Genomic DNA, 14,327 nt, shown 5'->3' with positions numbered 1-14,327 from the left:
CCTAAAATTCCTGGGCTTTGCAAATTGACAAGGTTAAAAAAAAATATGGAAAAGTTGGATGCTCAGAGCAGATGGCTGTCCCAATTTTGCTGCCAGCACACACAGTTTACTGTTGTCCTCTTGAGTGTTTTAGCATCCACATACCAGGCAGCAGAGAATGAAAATGGGATGAGGCTTAGGGCAGAAGGAAGGGAAACCCTTAAAAAAATTCACAAGCATCAACTTGAAGAGAACTCTCCCTATGAGTATCATTTAGAAAAAGCAAAAGATTTATGAGACAAGGGGTTAACTATACCCTGTGATCTTAAACCAGGGCTGCCGCCTGACAGCTCAGGGCTAAATGCAAAAATGTACAAATTCCCAGGGAGAAATAAATTGCCTCTTTTTTTTTTTAAAGTTGTAGTGGTGGTGGTGGGGATGGTAGGGGAGAGCAAATTTTATAGGGCAGACTGGGCAATCCGGTTGTGAAAACTGCTGAAATAGCAAAGAATGAAACTGCCAAGGAGGTGGGAAAAGTATGTGACTGACAACAAGGCGCAGTGTGTAGTCGAGAGGAGAGCACAGAGAATCCTCCCAGGTTGGCCAATGCCTTAAATACCGGCTTCTCAATCTGGCGCCCTGCCCTGGGGGAAGGGAAGGAACAGAGCAAGGGGGGAAAAAGAGATGGAGGAAAGTGAAATAGTGAGTGAATACCAAGGGAGGGACTGCATTTTCATAGACTGGACTTTCAAAGAAGTTACTTATTAGCCAAATTTTAAAACAGTGATTGGAAAACAAAATATGACAGGTAAAGAAAACCACTGGGGGAGGAGGGTGGTTGTTGGAATCTGGAAGGTAGAAAGTCAGGGGTATCCGAGTGAAAAAGATGGTGAGATAGTCTATCAGTGGTTTTTTAAATGTGGCAGTGAGAGAACAGTTACCTTGTGCTTTCTGGGCAGAAAGGAGTCTTGGGGGGCAGCGAGGTTAGATCAATCAATCAATAAACATGGATTAGGCTCCTACTAGACATAAAAGGGTCCTGTTTTTTTTCCCTTCTAGGTATCTAAAGGGAATAGTTGACAAGCTCCCTAAGAGCTTCCCCGTGGGTTCCTCCCCATCCTCTACCCCATGCACTCCCATCCACCCACCTCAATGCTACTGTAAAAGTGTATGAAGGTGAAGGGAATATCTGAGTGGCTTTGGAAAAGGGTGGCTCCTATTCCCTAGGGAAGATTCTTTAATTCTTTAAAAACTGGCCACTCTAACCAGAGATCAGGGGCCGTCTCTCTTCATTCCCACCTCCCACCTTATCCCCATCTTTTCTTACCCCCAAGCAAGTTCTTACCCATATGGAAAAATCCAGTCATCTGAGGTCACATTCAAAGGTTTGGCTTTGATTTCTTGCCCTTCGTGCCCCCCTCCTGCCTCTTCTATTTTACCCCACAGTGACATCTCAACAGACGTGGGCCTGGCACTAACAACACAGGGCTATCCCCACTGCTCCTGTAACAGTGCCCTTTAAAGGTCTAATGGGGCTTCAAGGACATGAACTAGCTTGGGTTCTGCTGGTTCATTTTTAATTTTTGCCTCTGAGTATGGCAAGAGACCAGGAAAGCACTCAGTGGAGTTTCCCCTGAATGCCCTTGCAAGGCTTGCAGAATGATGATATACTTTCCCCTTGTCAGGCATCCATGGGTCTGGGTCAGGGTTGTATGACAAATTGACTTGGTCCTTCTGTCAAGGCCTCCAAATAACCCTTGTGTTGTGCAAGGGTGGAACATAGCATCTACAGCTTCTTAGGGGATAGGAGAGGATGGAGGTGAACTCTGCTCAGGTTCATTATCTCTTTACACTGGGCTACTGTAAGTAGTTATCGTTCTGGTGTTCAGAAGAACTGTTTACGCAACAATAAACACCGAAACAGGTGAGAGGAGGGAGAAATTAAGATAGACCATGCTGATACTAGAAAGTCTAAAGAAATTCATGGAATTACTACTTTTCTCTTTTTTTAAGGGTCCTCTCCAGGGAAAGAAATCTGAACTTCCAGGTTTTTTTGGCAGGCCCTACAGGAAATGAAGAACAGGCAGATGTCACCACCTTTTGGCTATATTCTGCAATAGCAAGGAGGGATTCTATTCATTTGTGACCCACTGACTGGCTGATTGTCTCAAGATATCACACATTTTCAACAGTGCAGAGCCACACAGACTTCAATCAGCCATACTCATTGCATATCCAGCTTCTTTCTTGGGTGTTTCAAAATGGCAGCCTCAGTTATTTCTGGAGTAGCCTCCTGCTAAGGGTGCTACTCCAGTACTGGCCAGAGAGGTCACTACTGAGCCAAAGGCAGTTCTTCCCCTTCCATTGCCATTATCCTGCTGGGTTAAAAATACTACCACCAGCATTCTTCTAACCCTCTAATAATCTTCGGGTAGAACTGAATTAAGGGGGAAAGGGAATGAAAAGTCTAAGATTCTAGATCAGTGTAAAGGGCTTGCTCAATGTCAGGGGCTGTGTGAGGAAAGACACACATATGCTAATATCCATGGGCATAACTTTGTTATTTCTGCTGAATGGCATAATTATCTTCAATCCGTCAGCACCTTTCACCTAGAAGCTAACTTTCCACTATATGCTCCTTTACCAAAATTCAGGAACCAGATTTTTCTAATGCCCAAGTTATTTAGGCCTCTGGAAGGCAAATTTCTCAAGTAGTATTTCTAAAACACCATTACCATTTCACATTTATATAGCAACTTATGGTTTATAAATTATGTTCATCCCAACAGAGCTGAGAAGTACACATGACCTCCCATTTTAGAGATACGGAAATGGAAGCTCAACAAGGTTGTGACTAGTCTATGAAAACTCATCTAGTAAGTTGCAGAGGCTATACTTGAACCCAGGTCTGATGATTCCCAAGTTCAATGCCATTTTGAGTAAGTCAATCTGCCTTCCAAAATTTGATGTGTTTCACATTGTCTTAACAGGTGGAAAGATATCCGTTAAGGTAATAGACACTGCCACACCCCAGGGCCACAGGGTATTGATAAAGGTGTTTCCCTAGGGCCCATAATTTATTCCCAGGAAATGACTTGGGCAATAAGAGACTCTGGTAGCTTAATCTTTACACCATCATTGTGGGGTAAGGGGAAGAACCATAAGAAAAAACACACATAACAAAGAATCCTTCTGTACCTGGATTTAAAGATATAGGTTCAAGCTAGTCTCAAAAGCTAAGAGTTGCAGCTAACCCTAGAGCTGAGGTGGTGGAGTTTAAAGCAGGAATTCTTAATCTTTTTGTGCGTCACAGGCTCCTTGGGCAGTTTCATGAAGCCTATGCACCCCTTCTCAGAATGTATTTACATGTATAAAATTAAATATATAAGCCTGAAAAGGATTAAGCTGAACTGAAATATAGTTAAACATCAAATATTTCGTTAATACTAATTATTTATTTAATATTAAATATTTTCTAAAAAACAAATTTGTGGGCCCCTGGTTTAGAAGAAAGAATGCCAGACTAAGAATGAGAAGCTAGGCTCTAGTCCTGGCTCTAATGAATTAATTCAGGGTATGTCACTTGACCTGTGTGCCTCAACTTCCCATCTGTAAGCTAGGAAGAGTGCCAGTCAGTCTATTACACGTGACTACTGTGAGAACATAATGAAATAGCAGCAAATGTGATATGTGCACATTTTATGTGTACATAATATGTGCACGTATATATAATAACACACATATAACATAGTTGGTCAGCCATATTCCTTGGTATGATTTCCTTTTTGTGGGAACACGTGCTTGAGCTGTTTTCATTAAGGCTATATTTGGGCTTTTTACCTAGGCTCAACAGATGAAAACCAACCAACCGAAAAACCAAAAAAGAATCTAAAGATAAGGACTAAATCGCTTAAATCTCGTAAGATCAAAATTTAACAGCAGTAAGGTACGGTCAAGAGTTCTGGACTTGTGGTTTTGTTCTGCCAGTTTGGTAACAGTGTGACATCGGGCACACAAAAGACAGTCAAAGGCAGCCAGGACGGTCTGTAGCCTTTGCCTTATTCGTAGGTTGAGGAAGTGCCTTCCCTCGGAAGGGCCCAGGTGAAGTGGATCATAACATTTCTATCCGGAAGTCAAAAATGAAGGAAGAACTGTGATATGGTCATCGCCCTCAGGAAGAGAAAACAGCTCATTCTGCTCACCAATGGAAAGAGGCACAACACACCACAGATAAGCATGGCACATGGTGTTTCATGGAAACGAAGCCATCCAGGGCACCGAGAGCGCTGGTGGGGAGATCTCAGCCCTGGACCCAATGTACTTTGTTACCAGCTGTCCATCTAACTTGGTTTTTTCTGCCGATGACATTTGGGAAATGGGGTCTTTGTCTTGCACAATGCCACTTTCAACTACTGAGAGCAAGTCTCAGATATGGCTAATTTCTCATTAATAACTTGTCAAGCATCTATTATCCATTAATTTGCCCTAAGCCCTTCTTAAATCTATTTATGTCTCCTCCATTAGATCATAAGCTCTTTAGGGGCAGTGGTGTTGTTTAATCTTCATTGCTGCATGTGTCAATACCCATAACCCTTAGTATGGAATGAAGAATAAACACTGCTTGATCCTAACAACAGACGGAGACATGAAAAGCAGTGGAAGGTGAGGGTCAAAGTTATTCCTGTTTTAAAGCTCTGAGGGCCTATTAGAGTTAGTTAGTGAGCAATAAAGAAACTTTACCTAGGAGATTCCATTTCAGAGCCCTGTCTTCAAATTTCACTATACCACAAATAGTACAGGGGAATTTACAGGAGCAATGACCCACTGGCTTAGGTTAATTATTCCGTCAAGCACAGGATTTTTGTTTTTGACAGTAGCACTACGGGAAAGGGGTCAAATCCTACAAAATGTCATCTTCAAAAAGGAGGCTGAACATCTGATAATTTGTCCTGAAGCCTACCGTGATTCTTATTTCTACTTTGGGCCTCATGGTAAGCAAGTCCAGGTTTGGGCGGCAGGGACCAAACCTGTGCAGGAGGCAAAATAACAAGTGAAAGCAGGACAAAGCAAATGAAAATATACAGCAGTAGCAACATGAAATCAAACAAACCCTGCAACAGACCTGATGGGGGATGAGTCACTGGACGTAGATGAGGTGGGCATAGGGCTGGATGGCGCTGAGAACATGGGCCAGGACGGTGAGAGGGGTGAAGTTGGGCTTAGATTCGGGGGGCTGTAAAACATAACCAGAACATTCATCAACAACACACAGAAGAAAGATAAACAGGATCTCGAGGCATTAATACAAGACTGAGAGGGGTGGGAAGAAAGGCAGGGAGTGCTAGGGGAGACAAGCAAGAACACTGAAATCTGAGAATAAGATGTCAGTGCTGAATCTGCAAATTAAATTAATGGGTCCTTCCAAGTCATACCTGTTGTGATTCCTTGGAGGATAAACACATCCCTTTGCCCTGCAGAGCAACTGTTTATACCAGCTTATGGGAGCTTCCTTTAATAAAGTCGGTTGTGCGTTCTTCTGCTAAAGCAACATTCCTCAGATTGGTTTCATGCCCTCCTATACGTACGACACATCGTTGGCATCCTCTGACCTCATTTCAGAACACTGTGTGTCCACGAAACCTTGGCCCTACCTGGTGGGTTCCCCCCCCCCCATGCCGACTTGATTCTGAGCAGAAATGGCTCTTCTCTGAGCCACAGTCCATGCTAGCCAGAAAACCATTTCCTGTTTACAATTTTTAATAAATGAGCCTAGCACACTGGGGACCACAGAATAGAGTAGCAGCATAAAAACTATTCATATAATAATAAAAACAATAATAAAATATGGGATACTACTCATAGATGGGCAACTATCAACTGTTCTGGGGCTAGGAAACGAATCATATAGCAACTTTACTTTCTTGGAATTTTGAACAATGTGGGAACCTCCAGATGGAAGGAGGGTGGAAGTGTAAGGGGTTAAACCAATCAATGTTGCTAAATGTTGAGTTCTGCCCTGCCCCCGCCACCCCCCCCCCCAGAAAAATATTTGATGTGAAGGAAGATTGAAACTATGGCATCTGTTTAGGATTTCATATGGGCTTTTATCCATGTGTTACTATGTCCTATTTTCATTACCACTGATAACCAGGATATATTAATAATACCTTTCAAAAAGATAGTCTCAGATAATGTAGTAGATACTGAGGAAATGATAAAGCCCATGTACTATGTAGACACTGAATAAAGAACTAATGGATAGCTGTGCTTTCTGGCTTAGGTGACTTTCACCAGTCTGAATGTACCATTTGATTGGATTTGTGACCATTTGGGCACCCAGGCACTCCTGGGCCAAGCCAAGCCCAACTGGTTCATATTTATAGCATGAAAATGATGCAGAGGAATCAGATTCTTCTCTCGGGGATGTTGAATGAAAAAAACTATGGAAATGTAATTGGTTTTGGGCTAAATTAAAAGTCTAACATCTGACCTCTGCACTCATCAGAAAGTCAACTATTCTGTGCACTTTGCCAAGACTATTTTTTACAACTGTAATGTCATAACTCTAGTACCTTCCTGAACAGGAGGCAAGTATCCATTTCTCTATTTTGTTTTGGAGATGTCCACCTAATCTGCAAGAGGAAAAACAGTGGGGAACAAGGAAATTCTAACAGAGAGACTTCCCAAGACTCAAGGCCGAGAGATTCCCATCCATATGAAAATTACCAATAACACTGAAAGCTTTCTTTTCAATCCTCTGTTCCCTTGGTTTTCTGTATTCATTGCTTGGGGGAAGAAAAGACTGATTTTAAATGCTGCTCACTCACCTTTTTCAATTACTGGGTTAACAAACATTTATTAAGCACCAGAATGCCAAACATCCTGGGGGATGGAAAAGAACACAAGCCCTTGTCTCTAACCTCAAGGAGCTTAGAATGTAAATTGGACAGACAAGACATTTAGTACACATAAAAAGATAACCATGATGCCAGCAAGATATATAGTATGTAGCTATAATATATATATATATATATATATAAATAGTATATATATATATATATATATAAAGTAGTATATATAGTATATATATATTATAGTATATATAGTATAGACATATTATAGTATATATAGATATGTAAAAAGATGACTATAATACAAGGCAATGTATAATTGCCAAATGAGGGGTATTTACTGTCACTGATGTTTTCTTTATTGGTCATTTAATTTTTTAAAATTTCTGATTTTTTGTATCACCTTCATTTCAAAATACATCCCTTCCCTACCCTCTCCAAAAAATCACTTTTTTGCAATAAATAAAGAATAAAAAAGTGGGGCTGGGAGGTGAGGAGGAACAATTCAGCAAAACTCACATCTCAATCATATTGTGAAAGAACATCAGATCTTTTTAAAACACACTATTTTATACTTGGGTCTGCCCTGTGCAGTACACAGAGTAAGTGCCTAACATACTACGTGGCTCCCAATTACCTCTATGATAAAATCTGAACTGTTCAGTGTGGTATTTGACCTGTATTTACATCTATAAAGCCAAGCTAAGTTCAATCCACAATTTATCTCTACCCTCCATTCCTTTTCAAAAAAAGTTGCTTTTGTTTTTACACCAGTCATTTTCTTTTAACACCTTCCTTCAATGAACCATTCCTTAAAACTTCCCTTCAACCTCCCCACCAAAAATTTAACCAAACCAGTAACCAACGCTGATCATTTATACCATATTACAAACCCGTAATCTCTACCTCTTCACTCAGACCAAAGGATGTTTCCTTATGATTTCTTTGGAGGGCAGAGATTAAATACCATTTATCACTGTACTAATAGTCTATCATTCCAAACTTATTTCATATTACTCTACTTCATATCTTTTATATTCCAACAAAACGGGCCTACTAGCTACCTGTTCCTTTAATTCCATAGCTCACTTTCATTTCTGGGCCTTCAATTGCTTAGGTGACAGAAATTTCCCATGTGGAAAGGATACACAGAAGGAGCTCGCTTCTCAGACTTCTTTGCTTTCTTCAAGGCTCTGCATAGAGGCAACTTCTCACTCCAATTTGTTAGTATTGTCTCCCTGCACAAACTGCTATGTAGTGTGTATACTGTATCTCTGTAGAGGTGTACTATCCTCTCATATAGAGATCTTTAAGACCGAAGATTTTTCGAGGGGTAAGGGTGGGCCGCTGTTCTTCTAAGAGGAAGCATGTAGTAGGTACTCAAGAAATCTTCATTGAATTGGATTGCTCTCATTTATACTGCATGGCCCATGGCTTCTTTATACAGGACCAGATGGCTGCATTTGGCCCTGATCTGAGAGAGGACTTGTTTTCCCAGCCTTCTCAAACACCCCCTCCCAAGTGAATAATGATACAGTAGGGAAGCCCTGGCAACAACTAAACTGGGGGCTGGCACGAGGAATCAAGCTCATACCAAGATCAGCTGGAGGCTCCTTATGGATGCCCGTGCCCAGAGTCCAGAGGTAATCTACCCTCTCCTGTTTAGCGTTTACAAATGGGACCTAAGCTGCATTAAGATTTTTTTTTTTGGAGGCTTTCTTTAAAATGGATCTTAGAAGTAGCAAACTCCTCTGGCTTGTGGTCCCTTCTGAGTAATGTATTTGCATAAAAAGATGCTACTGGAAGAGCCATCATGTATTATGAAGGTTACAATTTTTTTTCTTTTGTTTCTGTTTACTTCTTTGGAAGAATCTCTTTGCAACCTTTACCTTAGCAGCCCTTTTCATTACAGAAATGCATGACTGTAGATTAATTTTAAAACAACAACAAAACTCAGATTACCAAGACTTACCCCTCTTGACTCCGATACTTTCCCTTAACATTTGTATAACTTCAAGCTTCCTTTCTTACTTAGGACAACAAAGGGTAATAAAAAATAAAAAGCTAAATGAAGAGAAAATAAGTTTATAACCGCAAGAGCATTTAGGATAGATGTTTAGGAAGGCACTAAAGTTTAATAATATTAACAATCCTGTTGGGAGGTACCGAGGATGAGACAGATGACCCTGGGCTCCTTCCAGAGTGTGAGGGGAAAACCATTCCCTGTTCAGATTATTCTAGAATGAGCTCAACAGTACATAACTTTGGGGTTCTGCCAGCCACACCCACTTCAAGGCCAAACAACAAAAGTTAAACTCAAAGCATGGAAGGATTATTTGTTTGGCGTTAAACATAAAGGCTTTTCAGGCTTTTGACCTATGATATCTCCATAAGGAGAGCATCCCAATTCATAGGATCAGAGACTTAGACCTGAAAGTTTTCTTAGAGGCCACCCTGTGTTTACAGATGAAAAAAACTAAGACCCAGGTACTGAACTTATTACAGAGGAGAGTAAGCCGGATGTCCATGCATGATGACAATTAGGATCTGGACAGGATGGAATGAACTGTAATGGAGGATAGGTGGTTGCTGAGTGATGGTGGTAGAGGAAGTGTCTGAAAGTGGCACTGGGGAGGAAGGAGTGTATCAATCATTGCTTCTCAAGGAGCTGCGTGTCAAGGAGTATGAGAGAAGGAGAAACCAGCTTTGGAGAGATGTGGTGTCTTCAGGAGAAACTGAAGTTTCAGTGACATCAAGAGACTGGCTAATTGATGAGTGGCAGAGAAGGTGGAGAGATTATCCAAGAAAGGACTGAATGGTTCTTGTGAGGACACATTATGTGGAAAAGTCATAATAGGCAGCTAACAGGTTGTGCTGGGTGACTTGTCCACCTTGTTGCTTTTTCCTTTCGCTGTATGTTTCTCAGATTGCAGCTGCACATCCATCCTTAGGAAAGCACATGGACATAGCAGGAATCAGGGTAGATGACAGGAAGAATGGAAAAGATCTACAAAGACCCCAAATCCCACAGGATTATCTTAATATAAAATATATTTATATAATGATTTCATATAATATATACAATGTAAAATATTCAAAATATAAGTATAATATATTAATATATTGCATAATATGTTAATATATTTTTTAAAAGTATTCTTTTATGGTACTAAAGATTCCTCACATCAATTCTCTGCTCAAAACTTTTCAGTGGCTCCCTACTGTCTACTGAATAAAGTTTAAATTCCTTTGCCTGGCAATCAAGGTCTTCTATAACCAGATACCTCTCTACCTTTCCTTTTTAAAAATAAAATGCCGATACCTTTTGATTTTACACCACAAAAATTTTTGCATGCATTCCTATCCCTCTCCCCACCCCCAGATGCCAAGTTGCTCCCAGGCAGGAATTCAACTTCTCCCCTCCCAAGACAGAATGAGTAGTCTCTTCAAGCACCAAATTCCCCAGATTGTACCCAGCACAATGGTTGCAACTCCCTTGACAGAACATCTCTCATCACTCATAGGAGCCAGTGAAACCCCCTGCAACCATCAAAGCAAGACCTTCCTCTTATCCCCATCTTTTTTAATCCTTCCCCCCTCCTCCTCACCCACTCCCTTTGAAGCTCTTGTCTTCCCGAGAGACCACCGGCGTCACTTCCCCCCATTGCTAGCCTTTGATTTGGCCCAAGTCACACCACACATTCCTCTCTACCTCTCTCTGCTCCCCTTTCTCCCTTTCAGGCACCTTCCTATTTTGTAATGTAGTCTCACAGAAAACAGATTCACTTGTAGGGAAGGTGCTACCAGATTCTGTTCATGACGCCCCAAGTTCACCTTGCCACCATCACTTCCACCTCCACCTCTTGCGTATATTTAGAAAGAAGTCCCTTACTGTTCTCTCTGCTGCTGTCGCTACCTTTAGCTGTTGCATTCATTCACCCCTTTTGCATTCTGTTGTCTGGGCTATTCAAGTAGCAAATGATCTCTTCAGCTCTAGTTTCCTTTCTAAGAATGTTTTAAATGCCTCTTTATTGTTGAATGTTCACCTTTTTTTCCACTTATGCTCAGATTTGCAGGGTAGGTCACTCTGAGTTGTATCCTGAGCTCCACTGTTCTTCAGAACACATTATTCTATTCCCTCTTGCATTTTTCTGGTAGTTGCAGAATATTCTTGTGTTATTCTTGTTTCCCTTTCACACTACTCGGGAGCATCATATTGTGGTTCTGTTCTCCTCAACCCATCCCTCTCTCATCAAGTGTTGGATCATTTCCCTTTATTTTGCAGTATTTACTCATAGATGCTTGAACGTGTTTATTAGATCTGAGGCGATATTTCCTTCTGCTGTTAATGTTTTCCCTATTCTTTATCTGCTTATGTTCAGGGTCTTTAAGTCTTCTTCTTTCAGAGATTTTTGGTAACTTCAGACCCCTTCCCTCACCCTTTCCCTATTGTTCACTTTCTGACTCTTTCCCGTCTGATGGTGGTTTCCTAGGGGGCTAGATGTCAAAGTATCTCAACCTCCACCTATGCTGGGAAATTCTCAGTTTAGCAGACTAAGTCTGCTCCAGGTGACTTTGGAGAACACAGAACTAGCCCCAGCTAGATGCTGGGCTCTTCCCTAAGGTTTAGCAGAGTGCTGCACACTGTATATTCCTTCCCTCTTTTCCTCTACTCTTCTGCAGTGCTCCTCTGCAGTAGAGAAGGCTGCCGCCATGGCACTGTCTGTCAGGACCTCAGCATGCAGCCTACAACACCCTCAAATGTAGCCTGAAGCAGATTAAAATGTAATTGGGAAATAGCTATGATGAAAATAAATAAAAGTAGAATAAAGCACAGATAGCATCATTTTAAAGTCAATATGTGGCCCACAGGAATCCTTACATACAGATTAGTGGCCTCTGTTTCTATTTGTTTGGCACCGTTGATATAAACTTTGTATCTCTCTTTAGTACCTAATTTAGTGCTCTGCAAACAGTAGGTAAGCAAATCTATGTTTACTGTTTAAGAAAAACACATAAAGGGAAAGCCAGGGAAACTAAATGGGGAAGGAGCGGCAAAAAACAACAATGGCAAACTGGATGCTCAGTTTAGAGACAGGTAATAAGGTGAAAGGTTTTATAGGTAAGCTCAAACATGCTATAAAATACTACACTTTTAAAGGAGGTTGATAAGCTGCATTTCCTAACAGTCGAACAAGAAAGCAAGGCTCAGTCTCTAAAAGTTACCCAGGATGCCTTTTGCTATGAAAACTAATCAAAGTGATATGAGATACAGTGGAACAGATTTATAGGTTGCCAAGGAATTCTTAAAGCAGTAAAAGATTCCAAAAGTATTTACACCACATATTGGGGGGTGGGTGGGAGAAGGACCTTTTGCTCTTTCCAATTCATAATGCTGTCACAAAACCACACTGCAATGAGAACAAGCCAAGAAATGAACAGCAAGGATGTCCTACTGCTCTTGGGACACTTGAGGTGGTACCTGCTGAGAGGGCAGAGTTTCAGCCGGGAAACCTCAATCCTCATCTGAGTCAATCACGTGCTTATTTTAAATGGACCACAGCTGGTAGAGTTGTTGCATTCAAAAACAAAAACAAACCAGTTCACTTCATCTAAAAGGTGTGTGGGGTGGTGGTGGTGATGATGATGATGATGGTGGCACCTGTTGTCAAGGACCAGGGAAGCAAAGATATGGTCTTTTAGTTATTAGGTACAGGATGTAGAGAGCTATGGATTTAGAATCATATGTCTTGAGTCTGAACCTTAACTCTACCACTTACTTACTATGTGACCTTGAAATTACTCAGCCCAAGTCTCAATTTTCTCATCTGTAAAACATGGAGACCACCATACTACCTATATTCACAAGGCTGTCATAGGGAGCAAATGAGACAATGTAGGCTAAACACTTTATGACTGGAATCATGTGTAGTATTTTTTTTTTGTTCATGATATTTGTAAAGATGTTTAATCATAAAAACTAAAAACAAAACAAAAAAACACCTTCCTGCTTTCTCTAATGATACTATGATTCACTGAGGTTATTTTTAACGGTTTGGCAAAAAAACAAAACAAAATCCCTTAATATTAAACATCAATACAAATAATTCAACTTGCTTAATAACTATTTACATGAAATAAATGAATTTTAGAGCAAAAAACATAACACTATTTCAGTCACTTCCCTGAAGTCTCTTATCAGGATTTTTTGTCTATTTATTCTTATTTACTTTATCTCATAAATTTCAGTTAGTAAGCACTCTCATCTATAGCTTATCTTTTTTTTCATTTTGTGATATATTATAAAAGCTCTTTTAGATTTCTCTGTATTCTTTATACTTGTCAGTCTTAAGTTCATTAGTCTATCAATTTCTTAGCATTTCTATATTTCTAAATTATTTAGTATTTTATTTTTTCCCCAGTTATATGTAAAAACAATTTTTAACATTCATTTTTAAACTCTGAGTTCCAAATTCTCTCACTTCCGCCCTCCCTCCCCACCCCCACTGAGAATGCAAGCAATTCGATATAGATTATACATGTGTAGTCATGCAAAACATATCCACAAGTCATGCTGTGAAAGAAAACATAGACACCCTTCCCCCCCCACAAAAAAACCTCAAGAAAAATAAAGTAAGTTAAAAAAAAAAGGATGCTTCAATCTGCATTCAGACACCATCAGTTCTTTCTCTGGAGATAGGGAGAATTTTTCATCATAATTCTTTCAGAGTTGTCTTGGATCTCTATCATAATTTCTTAAACTATTCCTCTATTGTTATACATTTAGATTATTTTATTACTAGTATTCTTATGCCAACTCTAGACAAAATTCTCAAGCCACTGATCTATGCTGTAGTCTGTTTTATTCGGCCTTATAAATGACGAAGTCAACCCGGTGCTTACAACTACACCGAACATAGATTTTTCAGGGATGGCAACTCAGTACCTTTCACACAACTATTCTTTGGCTTTTTAATTGTCCTTAAGCACAGATAAGGCTGTGGTCACTCCCCTACTCAAGAAACTCCACTGGTTCCCTATTGCCTCTGGGAAGAAACATAACCTCCTCCTTTTAGCTTTTAGAGCCCTTTAGAAGCTGGTTCCCACCTACCTTTCTAGTCTCATTATACATCACCCCCCTTTCTGCAGCCTACAGTTACTGTTGCTCCCACTCTTATCTTCTGTCTCTCTGCTTTGGCAGTTGCTGTCCATGACACCTGGGGTGCACACACACTCTCCTCTACCCCATCTCCATTATTTTCTTCGTGACTCAAACTCAGACAACATCTTCTACCTAAAGCTGTTGCTGATCCCTCTAGTGTCCTCCCTCCCCAAATTATCTCCTATCTGCTTTTTATGTCCTTATATACATACAAGTTGTCTCCTCCAGAGAGAATGTAAGCCCAGGAGCAGTGAGGATTCCATTTCTATCCCCAGCAATTAGCACAATTTATGCCTGGCACAAAGTACTTAAAAATGCTTATGGATTGATGGGCA

At 40.5% G+C, this 14,327-nt stretch overlaps 1 protein-coding gene across 4 annotated transcripts in view; it reads right to left on the bottom strand.

The window, feature by feature from the left end:
• The window catches only part of ARHGAP26 (Rho GTPase activating protein 26), a 528,120-nt gene that overhangs the window by 22,950 nt on the left and 490,843 nt on the right, over positions 1-14,327 (bottom strand). For 2 of the 4 annotated variants that reach the window (XM_078150503.1, XM_021004970.2), the window contains exon 21: positions 5,102-5,212. The exons of the other annotated variants lie outside the window; for them this stretch is intronic. In XM_078150503.1, coding sequence (XP_078006629.1) covers positions 5,102-5,212 — 111 coding nt within the window. The remainder of the gene's footprint in view (positions 1-5,101; positions 5,213-14,327) is intronic. 4 annotated transcript variants of the gene reach the window in all.

The sequence above is a fragment of the Phascolarctos cinereus genome, unplaced genomic scaffold, assembly GCF_003287225.1.
Source record: "Phascolarctos cinereus isolate Bilbo 61053 unplaced genomic scaffold, phaCin_HiC Scaffold_2;HRSCAF=192, whole genome shotgun sequence".
NCBI classification, from domain to species: Eukaryota; Metazoa; Chordata; class Mammalia; order Diprotodontia; family Phascolarctidae; genus Phascolarctos; species Phascolarctos cinereus.
Note: the sequence above shows the minus strand (reverse complement) of the source record. Positions and strands in the feature narration are given on the sequence as shown.